The 21,902-nt window shown below is 37.4% G+C and overlaps 1 protein-coding gene across 7 annotated transcripts in view; it reads right to left on the bottom strand.

Annotated features, from left to right (window-relative positions):
• The window catches only part of LAMA2 (laminin subunit alpha 2), a 336,534-nt gene that overhangs the window by 37,931 nt on the left and 276,701 nt on the right, over positions 1 to 21,902 (bottom strand). For all 7 annotated transcript variants that reach the window (XM_084202390.1, XM_084202391.1, XM_084202392.1 and 4 more), the window contains 6 exons: positions 18,231 to 18,333; positions 12,089 to 12,205; positions 8,600 to 8,782; positions 5,669 to 5,823; positions 3,872 to 4,015; positions 2,839 to 2,972 (listed from right to left, as the gene is read on the bottom strand). In XM_084202390.1, the coding sequence (XP_084058516.1) occupies positions 2,839 to 2,972; positions 3,872 to 4,015; positions 5,669 to 5,823; positions 8,600 to 8,782; positions 12,089 to 12,205; positions 18,231 to 18,333 (836 nt within the window). The remainder of the gene's footprint in view (positions 1 to 2,838; positions 2,973 to 3,871; positions 4,016 to 5,668; positions 5,824 to 8,599; positions 8,783 to 12,088; positions 12,206 to 18,230; positions 18,334 to 21,902) is intronic.

Here is a 21,902-nt window from a genome sequence, read left to right as displayed (position 1 = left end):
CTTGAATTCTAGAAGCGTTTGGACAACGCTGTCAGGTACATGGTGTGTCACTTGCTGATGTCCTGGAGTTCACCAGGAGTTGGGCTTGATGATCCTGATGGGTGCCTCCAATTCAGCATATTCTATATTCTACAAAAAAAAATTGTGTCATGATATGCAGTGTTTGCTCCTAAGGAGAGGTATGATATAAATGAGATGACTTTGGCAAGTCATCAGCATTAAATTATAAACTACCACATAGTAAACTCTGCTCCTTGACCCCTTGAAAGGACAGAACACCTTCACTGAAAAGCATGGTTTATATTTGCTACAGTAGTATTAAGACTCAATTCTTGCTGAACTAAACTGGATGTGTCTATAGTGAACTTGTGATTCAGGCATCCTTTGTCCTCAAAAGAAGGGCACTGCTTAAACTCTGTCACTAACAATCAAAACAATGGTAATACTTGAATCACAGTTGATTAAAATCACAACTAATCAGGTTCTGCTCCTAATTGAGGCTTACTGAAGTCAAGTAACACTGATCTAGTGAGTCTCAAAAATATTCTCTCATCCATCTTGCTGTCTCACAAAATTGGCATTATTTGCATGTTGCAAATCTGCTTTAAATAATTTTGTCACATGCTGTTATGCTAGATTTTCCTTTGTTAATTGATACTTGGATTGATTGCATCTTGATGCCAATTGAATTTGCTTCTGTAAGCAGGTAAGTAACTTGTAAGTGACATTTGCTAAACTCTGGTACCATCAAAGTACAGGGAATTCCTTTGGAAAGTCCTATAGGAATAAACAAATTTTACTTTGATTCCATTAACAAAAATTCAAGGAATTTCCATTATAACATCTGAATATACAATAAAGTGCAAAGGATCAGTATGCTTCAAATAAAAAAGGTGATGAAAATTAAAAGTGACCCTGGAAAAGTGACGCAGTAATTATCAATTTAGTCTAACTAACTGAAAATTTTGGTGCATGCATAAACTGACCATCTCTGATCATTACTCAACAGTCAGATTTTTCATATCTAGATTTGACTTAGAATGCTAAGTGAACTTGACAATTTTCAAACCTCTGTGCCACATCTTTTCTTTCTAAGGCCCTTTGGGATTCTTAAGAATGGCTATCAATCTATGGTGGGTTCAACACCAAATCATTATTATTGTCAATTCTTGTCACCACTGAAAAAAATCACAAAATTCAGTAAGGCCAGAATTTCATCTTATGTCCTCATGCTAAGCAGATGCCCTACTCCAGCTGCTCAGGCCATTCTGTCAGGCTGAAAAAGCCTGTGGCTGGAACTGAGCAGAAATTTGGAGAAAATGTGTGAGGGAATGAAACGAGTAAAACTCTCCCACAGGTTAGGAAGGGAGTTAGAGTAGAGCTCTTAAATGGACTAAAATGTTCAGAGTTGAAGATTCTTCCACAGGATACGTGATTTGTGAAGTTTGCCTTAAGAATGCAAAATCAGTCCCAAGCTCTTCGTCTTAATCCCATGAATCCACCTAATGCCTCTGTAATGCAATTCTCCTAAACACCCCTCTGTACTTCTGATTTGTGCAGCTGTAATCATTCTAAATTGCTGATCCAGCACTTTGTTCGAAACTAATGGCATGCACATCCTATATATCCAGAACAACCAGCTAATAGGTAATGGGCTTTTGTAGGATGTGTGAATTTTATACCATGTTCTGGCTACATATTCTGCTGAAGCAGCTTTCTTGTAAATGAAAGCCTGGCATTACTGTGTCATGAAGCTGCTTTGGTATGCATAATGTGAACTGGTGAAGATTTCAACAATTTGTATTGTACCCCTGTTTGTATTTTCCTAGCAGTAAGGTTTCATTAAGCCAGCTTCTGGAGAGTGTGCCATAATTTTATTTAATTCTCTGCTCTGAATGGCTGAGTTCTGTGATTTCATTAAATTATTTAAACTGAATGCCATTTCCTCTTCTGGAAGCTATGCATGTTACCAGAATTAGAGTGCTTTGTTTTCTTCCTCCTTCGTTCTCTCATTTTCTAACTATATTATCCATTCTATGTTTAATACTACGTGAAATTAACTGTAATGATGCAGGAGAAACTACTCAGCTTTCTATCAAATTGCGATACAGCTAATGTTATCTAAATGACTAAGATCTATTCAAGATAAAGGCTATAGAGTTATGCAATCCTTATGCTGTGATTACTACACCATATGCCATGTGTTTGCTATTTGAATGAAAAAGACAAGCTCCAGCTAACAAATTTGGGATTTGAATATTTATGTATCTATATTTCTAAAGTTCAAAGGCATTAAATAGCTGATCCCAAATTACAAAATGTATTTTAACTTTTCAGAATATTTCCTACTTCAATTTTCATGAACTGTACCTTTCATAAATATTTCCAGTTTGATGACACATTTTGCCTACAGGAATGGCATTCTGAATAAGAATCAAGATACTGCTGTGTGACAGGCCATTCACTTGCAGTACTGTATCAAGACCAGAAATTCAGAAAAGCTTCTCCTCTTTAAAATTCAAGGAGAAAAGAATTGTAGTTATTCGAGTGCCAAAACCTGTAACTGATTTTGAATGTAAGCTAGTTGAAGAAGACAATCAATGAGCGACAGATAAACATAAAGGAATAAATATAAGGAGTCATAGATTGTTGATGCTTGAGGGGAAATGTGTGATTAAAGTAAATTCTTGACAGAGAACAATTGACATTTCAATAGGAACTGTAGTGTATGCACTTTCGGTACTAATGGATGCAGGTCCAAAACCTTTTGTCAAACCAGACTAGAATTTCTCACAGCAGCAATTTTTCTAAAATCTTGGAAATTAAATATTTACTTACCTAGAGGCTTCAATCCGGTACCAAAACCCATCATCAATGGTCAGATCTGGATATTCTACCCGTCCAACTCCAGATCCCACATCCCACAGGAAGCTCACCTTGCCTTTGCGCATCTCTATGGCCAAGAAGTCGGTCTACATGCAAAACATTAAAATAGAAGTGATCTCATACTTTAATTAAGGAAGTTTTTCAGAACTTTGCACATTTCAGAAGGTCTAATGAGGCATCAGAAACCCACATGTAGACAGTAAAGAATTAACATTAATTCTTACATTGCTCTAAAATGAGACTCTCTTTTCCCCGTTTTTATTAGTTCAAATACGGACTCTTAAGCTAAAGACAGCAAATTATTTCTCTCAGTGATATGCAGCAAATGAGTGCCAGACTTACAGAATGTTACTATTGCAGCCATCAATAGGAGGATTTACCTCAGAGGAACATTCTGAAACATCCATTGGATGGCAGAAAGATGTCGAGATACATGATGCCATCTAACCTTTTCATTTTGTATTAGGAAAATAAAATACATGTTGGAAATGTTGAAAAATAGAATACTTTTCCCATTTACTGATTTATTATTGGTTGTTCTAGAAGTCTGTCTGCTATAGGCCTCATGGGAAACTGAATCATTCTCCATTATTATGCTTGAAATTGTAGTCTTGACTTAAAATTACAATAAATAGGAGCTTTGACAGATGCAATATGATTAGCTACTTCATTCCCTAAGGAAAACTCACAACCAACTCCAAAATTACTTTGGTTGCACTGTGAATTTTAAAGCTCTGATGTAGTTCATGTAGAAGCTTGCTATTTCGTATCTAGTTAAAATAAAGATAGATGCAAAAAAATTGCTGGTCATACTTTAGAAATCTCTATATTAATACCAAAGACAGTAAATGCCTAGATTATTTTAGACTTTCTACTACTGCTTTGAAGCCTCTGGGTAAAAAAAAAGCCTTTCTCATCTTCTTTATTTGTCAGTAGCATGATTTGATCGAGCAACTCTGACATGAAAGGCAGGAGACAGACTCACAAACTTGGCACTTCCAAGGTAAAAAAGCAGATTGTCAGCAACTACAGTCTTCACATTGACAACGATGGTGTTGTATGTTCCCTTCTTTATTTCTGGTCTGTACGTGCGAATACAATTGCCTCCAGAGGACACGGACACTTTGATCTTCAAAAAAAGCGTAACAGAAAAAAAAATCAGTTCACTGCTTATTATTCCAGAATTAACCATAGATGCTTCCAAATAATTATAAGACTATTACACTTCTTTTTCCTTCACATTTTTCTGTTACATGTACCAGGGAGTTGCTTGGATATGCAAAGAAGTTAGAAATTTAATTTTCTTTCTGGGATTGTTTAATAAAAGGAAATAAAATCTCTTCTTAGAACTCACATTTAAAGGACAAACTGTGTAGATTAAAAATATCTAGAAGATATACTGGTCTAATGCTAGTAACAGTGGAATTCTAGCAGTACAGATAGCCTATAAGTAGAAGATGCAGCTAGGAAAATAAGCAGCACTCCTGAAGGAATTACAGAATATTGCTGTTGGGTAGTCACAGTTATCTATTTTTCCCTTGTAATAGCTTTGATTGTGCCAATTTAAAACACCTTTTCACAATTATTTTTAAACCAACAGTTATGTCTATCACTGCTTTTACGTAGTCCCTAATGGATTTGGCATTCATAACTAAGTTTTATTTCCACAGCTGAGTGGCACATGCGTTTGGATCCACGTATTGGTTTCCTCAGGCTCTGAGCACAGATAAAAACACTTTACTGTTTGCTTTTATAATGCCAGCACAGACATAATGACAGTACAATGGTGTTTCAATCCCAGCTAGACATGTTTAAGCATTAGAGGAAATGTACATAATGGTATCACCTTATGTTTATGGCTGAAAAGGAGATCCACCATAGGACCAAACTCCTAATTTCCTTATCTCAGAAATGCTGAGCAGTTAAGTACTTCAAAGCCCTCAGACAGAAGATGAATGTAACAAAACATATCATTACTGCAGCCTGTCTTTCTGTTCTGTACAGATTTCATCACATATGTGCTGAAAACTTCTTTCACCAACATCTCACTATTTATCCTATCACTTCTTTCCCAGTATCCTATTACTGTGCTGACTATTTTTTTAAACTATTTTTCAACCATTTTTGAGGAAGGTTTCTCAAGTACCATCTACACAATTCTTTTTCTTTTGCTATTTAAATCACAAGCTGAATAATCTCAGTATTAACCAGATGATCCTAGAGTTGACAAAATTACTGAATCAGGGAGATGGACTCCAAACTCACTAACTGGACTAGAAATATATTCTTAAGCTCAAGCCTTCAGTGCTGCTACTGGACAGAGAAAAATAAAAAATATGGGAGAAGCAGATAGACTCAGCTGTTTCAGCAAGTCTGTGATGGTGTCATCCTTGAGTAATGTAAATTCTATGAAATGAAATCAGGGGCTTAATATCAGTGCTGAAGCAGAAAAATACATTTTTGTTTTCACAAAAAAATCAATGATATCATGACTCTTCTGCTGTACTATCACCTACAATAGTTCTTAAAAATAACCTTTTGAGATCCATTTCTACAGACGTTATTCATTTAAAAAGTGCATGTTTTAAATGAAGAAACAAGACACAGAGTGAGAATCATCAGCATATTCTTTTCTTTTCTGAGAAATTATACTCTATTTGCTCTCTTTATGCATGTTTAGAATTAGGAAAGATTCACACTGTAGAAAAGAAATAAAAAGTAGAAAATAAAATTCCATCAATACTCAAAAGGTTGGTGGGTTTTTTTGAGAAATGGGACTTACCGAATTGGCTTGCTTCCGAGCTTGGTTTATCAGCTCTTTTATCTGAGAAATGTTTTTCCCTAAGTTATCCTGGAGTTCTTTGATTGGCTTGATTTTATCAAGCAGGCGATCTGCTTCCTTTTCTAGGTTTTTAATACTGGAATCTGCATCAGCAACTTCACAAGAAAGAACAAGGCAGAGCTTTAGAGAATAGTGTCAGAGACTAATTAAACATTGCAATAATAAAATCCAAGAAAATTCTGCATACACAATGCTCGGGAGATTGTATATGCAACCATGAGGTACACACAGGCCAGGAAGATACCTGAACAGAATAAGGCAATTTCAGAATGTCTAGAATCAAGATAAAGCAGCAATAGCAGCAAACACTGGTGTTAAAGCAGGATTTTAAAGATGTAATTATGCTTCAGGTCAGGATGATAGTTATGGAAAACATTTCCATAACTTGCATGTAGCATAATACATTTATGAATTAAATATTTGCTTTCTGCTTTGGAAAAAAACCCCAGATTTTGAAGAAAAATGCTGAATTAATGAAAACTGGTTGGTTTCCATAAGTAATTTCTGAAATTACTGGGTTAAAATTAACTTGAAATTAATTCTTGAACTAACTGTAATAGGCACAAATACAAAAAGGTTTTATTCAGGTCACAAGTTTAAAATTCTGTATGTGTACTGAAAGCAGATTTAAAAACAGTGACAGCAAACTACAAATTATTTTCTTTTTATTTTTCAGGTGAATTAAATAATTTTACAATGATATTTTTGCCTCTCTTTTTCTTTAAGCCTCAAATTCATTTTTTGCTCCTCAACATACAACTGGTGAATATTACCCACTCTGATAACTCATGAGCAGATCCAAGGATTGCAACCCTTGGCTTGCATGAGAATGTGGGTTTTTTTTGGATGACACTGAAAGGGACAAACATGCATTTACCACAAAGATACATATTACACGAAAATAACAGTAATAATAAGAGCCATAAAAATAATGCTTAGACAAAGCATTAAGAACTGCATATCCAATTTTTTGACCCAAACACTCATACCAACACCTTCCAGATGCTTCTTAAGGTTTCATTTGAGTTAAACTAGCTACCAAGTCACTTTATCTAAGAGTTTGCAAAAAGTAACTATTTAGCTATTTCAATGAATGAGAAACATAAAGGACCATGCAGAGGCTTTGGTGGTAAGCAGTGAGTAATTGTTTACTGGAAAATGCACACTATAAGCTGCAAGTAAGAAAAACATACGTACAGATTTCTGCAGGCAAGATATGGAGATAAAGAAAAGAGAAAAACAGAGAGTAACGTAAGAGAAAATAAGAGAATGTTTTGAAGATCTAAACAGAAATGTAAAGGAAAATAAGGGACAGGATGAGTCTATAAATAACTTTTTACCTTTTAAATGTTTCATGTCTATCAAAATGAGAATTCAGCACCTGAATTTTGACATAGAGAGGCTATGTCTACTTTTGCATTTAGTCATGAGTGCCAGCCTACTCACTTCATACATCTGGAATGGCTCACCCTACATTACTTTAATCTCATTCTGTAATCTGAGTATCCATTAACATTTGGAGAACGACAGAAGTGTACTTCTGGAGAACATCTCACAGTTCAGCTTTATGAAACAGTTCGCAAGTGTTAAGACCACTCTTCGATACAAACAAAATAATGGCAACTGGGGACAATCAAGAGATTTAATTTTAAATTCTCACTCCTAATCTCAACTAAAGTGCTCATGCACACACAGGCTCAGAATACCTGAGCTGGGACAGGTGGCCTAGTTTAGATTCAGCAGTGCCAAGAAACAACTGCTTTAAGAGTGCTTCTCAGTTGTTTCCCACTACCCTGCAAGAGACCTTACAGATCTGTAGGATCTACAACCTGCTGTCATCTAACCACGCCATTCCAATTAGCAGCTGCTTTTCATACTGTCTAAACTTGTATGCACCCAATGGGAATTGTACTGGGGCTCACACATGAGCTCACACACTCAGCTGATGAGCAAGGGGGAACTTGGAACAGGCAGGCAGGGACAAACAGCCATTGGGGTTAGCTTCTTTCACTTGTACACCAACGCTGTACAGCAACAACTGGCACAGGATATTTGTCCACAGAATGAGAATGACAGCCTCCTAAACTGTATGTTTTTAGGTGCCCAGCTTCATCAAGCTGACAACAATCTGCCCATAACAGCTGAGAAATTAGCCCTTCAGTCATTTTCTAAAGACACTCTAGTTTTGTGGCTATATGCTCCTATGTGAGAAATGGTCTAGCAATCTACCATAAAATGTATTGTAATACAGAATTCATTTTTATCCATCCTAGCCAAAGTTGAAAATGTTAAGGTAATTGTCACATTTGATAATAGAATTCATGGCAAAAAAAAAAAAGAAAAAAAGGCAGATAAAACCCCATTCCCAGAATCTTCTTTCCTTTTTTCAGTGTCTTCAGTATTCTACCAAAAATAGTAACGTATATGCAAGAAGCCATGCATTTCTCCCAGGACTGATTATCTGATTGACTGAAGACAGATTTAGTATGGGGTATTTTTCTTGAATCAGGCAGTGAATTGCCAGTCAGAATCTTTGATTAGTCACCTCCTAAATACTTTAAAAAGTAATCTGAGGAACAAATCTATCCATTACACGTGCATCCTGCTGACATTAGCTTTTCTTGCAACTACTAGCACAAGTCTTTAAGATTTAAAATTCCACAGAACTGTTAGAGTTCAAAGGGACCTCTAGTCCTTTTTCATATAGAAGAAGTCTAGAAAATAGAAGTGATAGAGAGTCCTTTTATCCCAGCATACTGTAGTAATGCTATGTAAGTGAAATTCTGGAGTGTCTCTGTTTCATTTTGGGATACAAAATGAAAAGCACAAACTGAAAGAAACCACCACCAAAGAACCCGAAAAAGATCTTACTGTTCTTGACTGGATCCTTCACAACTGCATTTGTTTTGGCCACATCATCTGTAAGTTTACTGTAGTTTTTTCTCAACCCCAGGAGATTCCGATTCAGGTCTTTAATCTGGGCCAGGACATCATTTGCAGTATCGTTAGCTTGTCTTGCTTTGTCTTTGGCTGCCTGTACCTTTACAGCTGTATCTGTAAGTAGAAAATGATAATGAAAATGATTGCCCAGAGTGCAGAAGTAACTTTTTTGAATAAAGATATATATCTATGCTCCAAAAAATTCCGCTTTTATTTCTGCAGTTTTGGCTCTGATAAAACCCTCCAATACAACAGCACCCCAGAAATATGACAGACTCTTTAATAAACCATTATCATTGTCAGTCTTGAGAAGAGAAAGAAAAGAGACTGCCTTTTTTCATCATATCTAAGTAGTTCCTTTTGGGTCATTATTAGAGGTCATGCACCTTTCTAGCTGAGTGAAAAGTTGGAGTTATTGTGTTACTTGTCTCTATTTTCCCCACAAATTATTTTCAGCCACTCCTTAAATTATGCCATCCCTGCACATGTTTGTTTTTGTCCCACATGAGCTCTGTCTACCTCATTCTGAATCTTAGCATAGCAGGGACAGAAGAATTATTGGTTTAAGCTGCTTTAAGCTGCTCTCTGCTCTCTCAAACACTTGAACAAGATATATGACAGGGTCATTTTCTCTCCCTTCCCCACTTGATAATTTTCCTTTTGGACCACTAATTTACTCCATTTTCTTATCCATGCCATTTATTTGCTCTGAATTTCATTCTTAATACTCATCTGCTTGTTTTTATGAGTGTCCTTGTGCCAAGAGTAAGCATCATGTAATTCTAATCTGCCAAGAGTTTATTACATTGCTAATGATTGCATAATTCATATTACTTTTACTTGTTCCATATTTAGTATTCTGTGTCCTCAGGTTAACAGGCCTTAGAGGTCCATTTTGGTTAATTGAGACATCTATCTGTGCTCAAGACAAATAACCATGTCAGTATCTTGACCAAAACCCAAGAAATGGTACATGATGAGTATGAAATACTAAACCATTTATTTTTTGAGTGCTGATTTCAAGGATTATTAAATCTAAACCAAAACTCTTCATCTAGCTGGAATCTTAAAGCCTCAAAAATGTACAAGATAAATAGTAAATTGTTTTGTATGCTAAGGGATTACTAGCAGTCTGAACCTTCTAGACCATCAGAAATCAGACAGAATACAGATTTTCTGCAGACTTTTCTTAAGGTGAAACTTGAGTTTATAAAGTGCTCATTGAAAAAATTTTCATAGCAAAATAGATTGATTTTAAACATTTAATTTTTAAAGCATTCATTTTATCTTTCACTATTCATTATAATGAAAGTGAGATGTAGCTCCCTGTCCCTTGCTATCACAATGCAATGTAGCTAACATCCCAGGACTTTGGGCTTTTAATGAGTGTTACATATAAAAATAAAAGTCACCAGGGAACGACAAATGTGCATATGTGAGACACTGAAATGTTGAAGGCTAATGACTCAAGCAGTGGTCCATTGGCAGAAACAGCAGGTTGCTATGCTGAGGTCAGGTAACTCCTAAACTAAGGGGAGAAGCAGAGTTTTTGGGTGTGTGGTGATGAAACCTTTGATTTGTACAAGAACAGTCCAGGTGTCTCACCCACCACCAGAGGATACCCAAAACAAAGCGACCTTTGTTCAGCAAGGAGATTTTTTTTGAGCCAGATTAGGAAAAAGGTCGGTAAGAAGCAAATCCTGTGGAGCTGGGATAATGCTTTTTATTATGCCAATATCCTCCCTCACACCACTGGCTGTGGTGTAAAACTCTCCTGCCTGGGGGAGTGTGTCAGGACATCCACACTCAGGCCTGAAGGCGTTCATCCCTTCTGAGAGAACGTCACTGGCCCAACTACACCGGTCAGAGGAACAGCAGCCATGACTTACAAGGGGTCAAAAACCACCAAAAACTCCACTCATTTCTCAGGCCTTCTGCCAGAGGACAGCATATGAGCCACAGTGCTGCATCAAACAGTGTAAAACCACCCTCCAGGGAGGTACCTGGGAGTTCCCACCTGAACCTGAAGGTACCTTAATCCAGTGAACTTTATGTTGTGTGGGGATTCCCCCACCCTGGATGGATCAAGACTGTGACCATCACTTCGACCAAGGGACAGATAAATTGCAGCAACCAAGTCATGTTGATGGATCCACATGTGTGGCATCCCTCTCCTCTCCTCTCCTCTCCTCTCCTCTCCTCTCCTCTCCTCTCCTCTCCTCTCCTCTCCTCTCCTCTCCTCTCCTCTCCTCTCCTCTCCTCTCCTCTCCTCTCCTCTCCTCTCCTCTCCTCTCCTCTCCTCTCCTCTCCTCTCCTCTCCTCTCCTCTCCTCTCCTCTCCTCTCCTCTCCTCTCCTCTCCTCTCCTCTCCTCTCCTCTCCTCTCCTCTCCTCTCCTCTCCTCTCCTCTCCTCTCCTCTCCTCTCCTCTCCTCTCCTCTCCTCTCCTCTCCTCTCCTCTCCTCTCCTCTCCTCTCCTCTCCTCTCCTCTCCTCTCCTCTCCTCTCCTCTCCTCTCCTCTCCTCTCCTCTCCTCTCCTCTCCTCTCCTCTCCTCTCCTCTCCTCTCCTCTCCTCTCCTCTCCTCTCCTCTCCTCTCCTCTCCTCATTTTTATACTTTTTATATTGCCAGATTTCTACAGTTAATAACCAAAATGGCTACATGCCTCCTTTCTACTGCAACCAAATGGTTCTAAAATTAACTTGCCCTATTTATATGTATATATACATGTACATATACATCTACCTAGCTATCTATCTACACTGCTCATTCCGTGTCATTTCACTCTAATCCACCCCAAGGGATCTATTAACAAGAACCTCAGTCGCCCTTGCCTTCAGGGTGGGTCACAAGAGTGCAGCACTTTGGAGTCCATTGAGGAAAACCTGTTCCAGTTCCAAGCAATTTACAGGCAAAAAAAGGATGAACAACAACAAAAAAAAAAAGACGTACCAAACAGAGGCTGGAAATGTTGAGAGTGGGTTAGAAAGGTAAGACCCAGCAAATTTTACCCTGCTTTTTCTGTAAAGTCAGTAAGACTTCTTCTTGGGTTAAACTACACTGGTGAAATTATAGTGTTTCCTTCAAGACTACCTTTAAAAAGACTTTTCACATATAAACAAAAGACTATTTGTCTTTTGGATTGTATCATAATTTCTGATATCATAACCATTTTCTTTCAGAAACCTTCTGCAAACTGCAGAAGCATGATACCTTTTACCACCCCAAAATTCTAACTGATACCATGTAAATATTTTCAGTTCAGTTTTCTCTCTCACATTGCTCATCTTTGTCTTATAACAGCCAGTGGTCAAAGTAGACCCAGTGTGACACAGGCAAAAATTGATGAGACAAATGTTAAGTGATGGAAGAAGAAACAAAAGAGCACGACTGAGTCAAATGTTGCAACACTTTTCCAACTTACCGTTAGGAATGGCTGACAGCTTTCCTAAAGTTTCATTCAAAGCTCTCAAGAGCATGGAATTCTTCTCATCAGCATCTTTCAGCCTGTTCTGTGTGCTGTTCAGGTCATCACCCCTTTCTATAAAAAATGCACACGATACAGATGCTTTAACTCTTCATTTTCACTATCCTTTCTTTGCATATAATTTAAAATGCATGGTAACAAGCCAGCCATTTTTCATTTAGATACCGAATTGTGTAAATAAGGAAATCCAGCAGAACTTGTGGGGTTCACTGATCATCTTCTCCAGTTTCATTAAGTTCCCTGCTTCCATAGTATCTAAATGCTTGAGTTCCTTGTACTGTGGTATGTACTTAATGTGGGTTTTTCAAAGGTGTGCTGAGGGAAGAACTTGTTATGATGTTATGTTTTAGGCAAATTCACACAATGATCCACTGATAGATTCAACAACTGTGATGTTAGTCATAGTTTTGATTCCTAGATTAAGCTACTGCCTTTCTTCTTAAGGTGGTTGCCTGAGGTGATTGAGTTGAATGTGGTGTGAAAGAACCAAGGCACATTAGGCCAGCTTGCTGTTGCAATTAAGAGTGGCCAGAGCCTAGTTCTCTTGGATTTTCTCAAAGATGTTGACATAACATCCAAGGAAAATACAAGATCCCTAACTGTCAACAAGAGATGAATACAGTAATGTCAGGTCATTATGAAACAAACATTCTAAATTCTTTGGGAAAACACCCACCTAGTAAAAAACATTCATAGTTAAGAATTGGCTCAAATCAAAGAACCAGTACAAATCAAGGCACAGGTGCATCATATTTAGTACATCACAGTTGAAACTGATATCCTCTTTTACAAGAAAGTTCCTATTTTTCAGCATTTACTTTGAATAAAAATTGTGCAGAGCCCTTTGAACTGTATCCAGCAGAGCAATGCAACAATCTCAAAACTGAGATCCGAGCTAAGCTTTATGCCTATGGAAACAGACATTATCCCAAAATTCAGAAGTAAAGTTTGACACAAAGAAATGCAGTTACTGATTAAATTACTATTGTAGTGGGCATTTCTCATTATTTCCTTGTATCAATATGAAGCTCCTTGGAAGAGACAGCTGGTAATTTCTTACCTTAAAGGCATATCCTACTAGGAAACTAATTTAACATCACTGAGCTTGATAGCCAGAAGAGAAGAATAATTTGTAGAAAAGGAGTTCAGGATGACAAGCTATGACTGCGACCTTCAGGTATGTGACAGGTTATTGAAAATAAACACCTATGTGATTCACATTCCACAAATTCTAAAAAAAGTATGGTTTCTTAAAATTAGATATGCAAGAAGCAATTTTTAAGGAGAAAAATCAAACAAAATTCATATTGCCTACAAGAAATTATTAATTAAATTTTCCAAGGCTAGAGCAAGGCTGAAACAGCACATGGAATTTTAATGACAGCTATACTTTTGTTGTTAGACCTTTTGAAATGTCATTGAGGAAGAAATCTGTTTGCTTTATTTAAATTAGAGCAACACACAGGACTGTAGGAGTGCCTGGAGATAAGCCTTCACTCCTGCAAAATGCTCTGCAGAAGAACAGGACATTTGTGTGAACTGTGAGAGGAACAGCTAACCCTAGAATAAAGTTTGGAAGAACTGCATATATGATATGATCACTCTTCTCCTTAAAACCAGCTTTTTTTTTAAATGACAGGGTACATCCCCCCTGCTAAAGGAGGCTACCGGTAACATGATATTGTTAAGCCAGGATGAATTAATGAGATTCTGGTCTTGTATGCCTTGAGATTTTATCTGAGTTCTTTTCCTCTTAAGTAATAATACCAAAAACCGGCTTTTATTTCCACCATTTAACTCTGAAATTATGGTCTGCCTGATAATTTCTTGGTGCTTCTAAACTTGTTGGTGTTTATAAAGTGTGTCAATATTTCTGAGAAGTTTGACTCATTTATGGTGGTGGCGTTCTAACTTTGTAGCATACTTTTAAATAATCTCTTTTTCTCCTCTCTACTCTGCCTATCCAGTGTGCTAATTATCCCCCGGTTATATTTCTGAAGAATCATGTTTCCAGACTTCTGTTTTCATCTTTGTAACCATAGCAGCAAACTGGTTTTCATGGAATTTAACAAGGAAAGTTGCCCTAGAAATTCTGAAGTTGAATATTGAGACTCTACCTGTTTAGTATTTTTTCTTCTAATTACTCAAATACAGTTTTACTGTGGGTAGAGTTTTTTTTAGTTACAATAATAAAGCCATAAATAAGTGTTCCTAGGGAGGCTCTTACAGAAGGGGAAGTGAGGAGATTCTATGTTCCATGTCATCTTTTCGAGGAAACTGGTCATTTTTCACAGAGATATTAAGTTTTGTTTTGAAGTAACTTCTTATCTTGTAATTCAGATGGCATCTTCACTAAGCACTGGACTAATCTCTTGCATGAATCACAAACTGAACTTTCATGTCAGCTTTTCCACATCCTTTATTTATTAGCATTTATAAAAAAAAATTGTGGCAATGATTTGAAGGCCCAAAATCCTCCAGCTGAGCGCTGAAGTTCATCAAAATACAGGCAGCTACAATCTAAGTTTTTCCAAACTACAGAGCCTGTCTGACTTGGAAGAGGTTAGTAGGTCTGCACTGAAAGATGCCAGGCACTGTCAACTCTCATTAAAGTGTAGGTTGAGCAGTATCATGAGAAATTTATCTCAATCCTGTTTTTTTCACTTGATCAGCTCGGCACAGAGATAGCACAAGATGCCAATAAATGCACTGTTGTTCAAATCAGCAAAATTAGTCATGTATTGCTGAAACTAAACCCTAAAGAGTAAGCAGGAACCTGAAGGACTTTGCACGTATCGGCCTTTGCATTTGCTGGCTTGGCTAACGTGAACAAAGACTTTCAATTTCTGTTTATATTAAACAAAGCATTACAGGATAAAGCATCATCCCATATTGCTCTGCATGAATGGAGTCAAATGAAAACCAACAATGCTGTGCACATATATTTCATCTTAAGATGAACTCAGGAATTCAGTTACTTACTGTTTATACAGAGTCATTTACGAGAGACACACGGTTTTACAAGTCTCTGCAGATCACATAAATGGGTGACACTGGTTAATTGATAATGATGTGCCACCATCATGGTGGAACAAACATAGAGAGGAACATAGTGGAAACAGGTATCTTTTGGCAGAATGGATAAATGCAGTTTTTACACGTGACACTGTCCAAGAAAACATCAGTAAGGCTATTCTTCTAAATTCATGTATCCCAAAACCAGACTGAAGTTGGAAATCTACCAAGGAGCAACAAATGCATCTGTTCTTATTGACTGGAGACTGCAGAAATGAACTGATTGTTACACACATCCCTTTCTGTTATCTTTGTGTTACTTCTTCCAAATAGCATTCCTGCACCCCACAGTCTCATCCTATAATGAGGCACATGGGTCACCAGCTGATTCTTTTTTTTCTAAACCAAGCAAGACTTAGAAATTGGCATTAGGAACAAACAGAAGAAAGAGATGTAACTAGAGAAATGCAGATAACTAAATTTAACTTTTTTTAGAAAGTACCTTCAGCACTGACAGCTATAAACTGGTGAGTACAATATGCCAGGTCAGCAGAAAGACCACTCAGAAGAGAATATACAAGCAAGGGATCTATCAGCTGGATATGTTGCCTATCAGCTGGAAAATGTTTTAGCTAAAAATATTCACGCGTTGTCTGACAAGACACATCCCCCTCAAGCTGTCAGATCTTAAGCAAAAGAAATTACATTAGCAGAATTTCAGTAGCCACCTGACAGCAGTCTCTAGCTGAAGAGGAGTTCATGTATCTTATTTTCACTTTTCATTGATCAGCAGCATTAACACACTGGCAGGCCAAATTTCCAAATTCCTTCCTAGCCACGGTACTACATACAGATTTTGCTTCTCCCACCAGGGTTATGCTTTCTAACTCCTAACCCCACAGAGAGAGAAATGACTAAATCTTCATTTTAATAGCTTCTGTCACAAGCTTTGCTTTGTAAGGACTGTTTCAGCAGTCTTTGGTGGTAATATAAAACATTTTTATGATTAACAGCCATTTTATAACTCAGGTAATTGGCCACAAATCAGGGGAATGTCATAATGTAGGAAGGAAACACTCCCATCTCTATCACAGCTCAGGCTGGATTTTTGGAGTGTATATTAGTTGAGTGGCTTATGGGTCTTCATTACTTAAACTAATGTACTTCCTGTAGTGCAGACAGAAAAATTTTAAGCTAGTGATTAGTTCTGTCTACCAGATCTTTATAGAGTGCCCATTAGCCATCCTGCACTTCCAGCTGAGACTCTGAAAGGGTGGCTTTATAAGGATTCTAAGAAAATATCTTTCTGTTAGTTTGACATTGAATGCTCTATTTCTCTCTTGGGAAAATCAAGACATCCAGAAAGAATTATTTCATAATACTAATAACACATGTTCTATGTTATTCACAATACTAATAATGTCACCACTTTGGTGCAAAAGCAGAGTGGGGAATAGAAGTCTGTCATTGCATTTTCTTCTTACACATCTGCATTCTGGGCACAATGTTAACTGATCTCCATGGGTCTAGCTGTGGAGCATGGACATGTTTTATTAGATGTAAAAAGGCATACTGATCAATTTCAGAATGTTTGCCTTTATGAAGCACTTTAAGATGTAACAGAGAGCATTAAGGAAAGCTCCATCTCATCACCCTTCAGTTTGGGGCAAAAACATAGACAAAGATCTAGTGTGTGCCTTTTAAGCATTGCTGCCTGCCTGCATTAAGTTTGCTTTATAAATCTTTAGACTGTCTGGACACTTTCTTCTGAATTACAAAACTGTTATCAACTTAAATTTTCACTGGTACAATGGCAAAATAACTTTTTCCAAAATTCTCTGCAGTAATGGTTGTAATATATCTTGTCTCAGGGTTAAATTGAACAGTCATGTGGACACAGGGAATTCACGTCCATCCTTGTAGAGACAGCATTTTAATTTGTCCTTGGAAACTGGGCACTGTGCTTTACTCGCCTACACCTGCCTGGGGGGCACAGAGAGCTGTGGACTCCACTCTGAGGTGCTGAGTGTGCTCACTGGAGCGCTGTGGCAGGGCAGAGGCTGCCCCACACAGCCATTTTAGCGTCTCTTACATGCCAGCCATGGCAAGCTGCAGCAGTTTGCATTCCAGAAAGCATCACTATTTTTTTTTTCCGCTTCAGCCATGCTGCTGAAATTGCACACTGGCCTCTTCCAACAGTCTTGTGATTTTCTATAACATATTTCCTGAAATATGTTCCTCGAGCCCTAAATCTGTACTGAATCTGGAAGTAGAGAATTGCAATAAAGAAGACCCTAAATATACACCCAAGATTTACTGGTAACGCAGACACATTTCTTCCCCTCAGTTCAGCTACAAGAAAATAATAATGTTTTTCACTTTCAAACAGTGTATGACAATGAAATGCAATTAATGATCTCATGAAACATTATGCTTTATGACCTTATTAAACATTGTGTTTACTTGTTAACGAGTTCTGCAGCAGGAAATCATAGTGCTGCCAAAACGAAATTAAAGTGCAGTAATAGCCAAAAGATAACTAAGGTGTCAACTCCTTTATGCTGTATGTTCTTCTTAATGTATCTCCTACAAGGCAAAAGAGAATTTTGTACGCAAAAACACGGAAGACAGGGCTCTGTTATGAAAATCTGTCTTGATTTTAATAGGAAACAAGTTTCTTACTAGTTTCTTAATTTAACTAAGCTAGCAGGATGGGGAAAATTAATGCATCATCTCTGTGACAAGTTTAAAACTCAGCCTTGAATATTTACTGTGGGCAATTTTTCTTGCCCTTACTCTTGCCTTTATTGTAGTTAGCAAGACAAGACCTAAATTCCCTCCTCCTCAGCCCTCTTGTCCAGGAAAGGGAGAGAGGGGACAGGAATTTCTGTGTAATCTGGGTCACAAAACAGGAGAATCCTCTTCATTGATACACTGTCCAATTTCAAATCAGGTAATGAATTCTAATTTTTTCCTCTATGGATTCTTTATACCAGAAGCACAGCAGTCTCACAACATATTTTTGCTCTATTTAGTGGGTCTGAATGCCAGATACTGTACATACCTTTAACATCACTTTCTAACATCTTGGCTTCGTTAAGGACCCTGAAGCTTTTCCTAAGAGAGCTCTTGGCACCATCCCTCAGTGAGCCTTGAGGACCAGATGTCTGCAGACACAGAAAAACAAAGTGTCAAAAAGGAAAATCTGAGGTCATAAAAGACATGTGATCATGATCTAAGTGACCAGTCTTCTACATTTTACGTGCACCTCAGTAGGCTCTGAATTACATCCCATAGACATAATATTAGTCTAAAAGAACAAAAAAAAAACTTTTTAATGGAATGTCAGATCCCCTTTGGAATATGAGAAATTACTTCAATAGAGAGAGACAATGCTTACAGTATTAAAGAAACAGATCTGACTCTAAGAGCAGAACTGTCCAAAACCAACAAACAAAACATATTTCAACTTAAATACATATTTATCCTTCCAGCTATGGACAGAACACCACGAAATACAGTATTTCTCTCTAACTGCAGCCGCAGAAACTTTAGGGGCCAGACTGGATCTGGTGACTCTAATAATGACAACTGAGATTCATTTGTGGTTAAATTAAAGAATTATAATTGCTAGGTGAGTAGAGAAATAAGAAATAGAGTTTTAAAAGAAGGGCAAACTGCAGTTAATCTGAAAGAATTTTATTACTAAGTAACCATCCTTCATCCTGTCATGCTACTTAAAGATCTTTCTCCTGAAAAACATCCATCTCTACCTTCAGTGCAGAGACTGATCAATAGATGGAACGATTTTTCTAAATTAGATTAGTGTTTTCAGTCAGTAGGAAATGCTCCAGGTTCTGAACCACTCACTGTTCAGTTTGTAAGACTGAACTCAGGTCAAACATCATACTGAATACATTTCTTTGAGAATACTCCTGACAGCCAGATAACATTCTACATTAGTCATGGGTCATAGCCTTGTAACTGGTATGTAATTAAGAAGCAGCTACTTTTCATTTTCCAGGGCAGATACATATACTCAAAAATTAACTGTGTGTCAATTAAATGACACAATTATTATTGCTATTCATTATTTTTATAATGAGCAAGCCCAGAAGTGACATTTTACATATTGCTGAAGCTCTGATGTTTTTCAACAACATTGTAAGAAACACGTAGTGAACTTGCTGTTTCTCTTTCTTTTAAAAATCTTAAAGAATGCTTTGGATACTTTCAAAATTCAGAACCAAGCTTTTTGTTATGGGATATCTCACAGTATATATGTTGCCATGTCACGGGGATATAGCTATTAAAGAATTCCCTGTATTTAGATGGGATGTAAATATAAGCTTTTGCGTGACTTTAAGAACTAAGGCACACATCACTGCCATTTTCCAAGCTCACCTGAAATATTAAGCTGCGTACACATTCCTTTCAACAAAAAAAACATACACATTCAAAAGATGAAAAAAATTAGTTTCTTACAGATTTTCTCTACCATATAATAACAAGCAGTGCTGGTAACAGAAAAATAAAAAAGAAAACAGGAAAAAAATCCAAAAACTACCCAGTGATGCAAAAGACTGCTCCTGAAGGAACAATGTTTGGCCAGATTTTGTGACAGATGCACCTGTCAAATCAGATAATACTTTTACATTTCTTTTCCTACTAGAAACAGAACCCAGGGTGTGATCACTCTGTGACCACAGACTACAAAAATAATGATTGTTGTTGTTGTTATTATTATTATTGTTATAAAACTATGCATGGCTGACTGGCTGTTGGAGCAGCTTATGGTCAATGAAATGAAGTTGGAAGGCCAGATTTACAATGCAATGCCAAGAAGTTCACCAAATCAGGGACAGTAATTGGGCAAGTGCTGACAATTAGTCTGAAACAGGTTTCAGCATAAAGTTAATACTAGAAGAGCCCTTTCAGAGAGACATAAACTTGTACTTGTTAAAAGCTTTATTTTATATTTTTAAAAAACAATCTTGGAAATGAAGAAGACATCTGATAGAAAATGTACTTTTTTACTAGTTTTTCACGTGGTCCATGAGATGTCAAGTTACAAAGCAGTCAGTAATTAAATCCCAAACCTTTTATGACTTTGTGCAAGGTGAGTCTGTACGCTTGTGGCAAGCCTGGGTCACAGTGAACCACTTTATAAGTTTTATAATTTAGTAGGATTTACAGCTAACAGACTTTGACATTGTTTTCTAAATTGGGGAAAATACTGTTAAAAAAAAGGAAAGAGAATAAAAAAAAAAAAAAGGAAAAAAGATACTGTGATTCAAAATAAATTTGAAAATTGCAGGGACTCTAGAATTTAATTTGTTCTAATTTTGTCTCTTCCAAAATGTCCATAATATGCAGATAATACCCTGTTCCTTTCTTCATGGCCCCTACTCTCCCCATGCAAACCCTGTGCAGTTTGAATCTTGGGTTCATCTTCTGGCAGAAGTGGGACCTTGTTATGTACCCAAGCAGCGCGTCTCAGTCACAGGTCAGAGGCATAAATGCACTGGGGCAGTGTTGAGGGTCATGTGAACTTACACAGGTACAAGGTTTTAGAGGCCTCAGTGCTAATTCAAATCAGTTAAAAAAAGTTCTGCCTTGTTCTTAATTTTTTTTCTTTTCACATACACTTATATTGTGAAGTTTCCTCCTATACAAGAGATAGGGCTACTCTCATTTCTACTAGTCCTTAAGATGGATACCAAAAATGATTTGTACCTCAGAGCATCCTCCCAAGGATGTCTAGGCAGTTTTATGTTAGGAAATCAAGACATCCAACAGAACTGCTGAGGCACCACCTACAAAGAAAGTCAAAATCAAAGAAGAAAGGAGGACCCTAAACACTCAGTGTGTCCCCTGTGCTTCCTACAGTCCCCAGCCTGTAAGTCCTTTCTAAAAAGCCTAAGAATAATTCACTTTTTAATATATAGTGTACAACTACGATTCTGATCTATGAGATAAGACCAGAATATGTTAACCTGACTCCCAGCAGTTACTACCTAAGTAATGGAATGCTGAAACTGCCTGAATGCTAAAGATCTCTCATTTCTGATGAATTTATTTTGCTTTCAAAGGGGAGAGCAAATCCATCATAAAAACCTCAGGAGGAATTTTTCTGTCATATTTTTAATACATTTTTTCCAGTCATTTATCAGGCTTCCTGTAATCATGATGGATTTTGAGCATCTTTTCATTCATGCTTTAGCAACATTAGATTAATTTGAAAATTAAGTCATTTTCCCATTACAAACCAAAAACTAAAAAACCTTTGAGATATCACTAAGGTTCTTGTAAATAATTTGGTCCAGTAATGTAGAGGATAGAACCTAAACCCAAAAGCTGTCCCTATCGTCTCTGATTCATAAACCAGCTCATTTCTGTTGGGAAACCTTCATCCCCCTGCCCCAACATCATTCCTGGTGAATAGGAAAGGTGAGGATTAGGGATGCAAAGTGAGCTACAGCACTTTTCTCCATTATCAGTTCACAGCTGGAACTTGGAGTCTTTTACAGAAGACAGGTGTCCACAGCCGCTCTCATACAGAAGAGAACATGGCTCCGTCTTTCAAAGGAGGTGAAAGGTGATCTCCATCATGTCACAGGGTCCCTAGAGCAGCTTCTCAGAAAGCCTGCATCACACTTTCTAGGGACTTATGCTGCCTTCTAGGAGCAAATTCAGCAATGCTGCCTTCTAGGAGACTTTTTGAGCCACTGTGCTC

Source organism: Fringilla coelebs, assembly GCF_963513975.1.
Source record: "Fringilla coelebs genome assembly, chromosome: 3".
NCBI lineage: Eukaryota > Metazoa > Chordata > Aves > Passeriformes > Fringillidae > Fringilla > Fringilla coelebs.
Note: the sequence above shows the minus strand (reverse complement) of the source record. Positions and strands in the feature narration are given on the sequence as shown.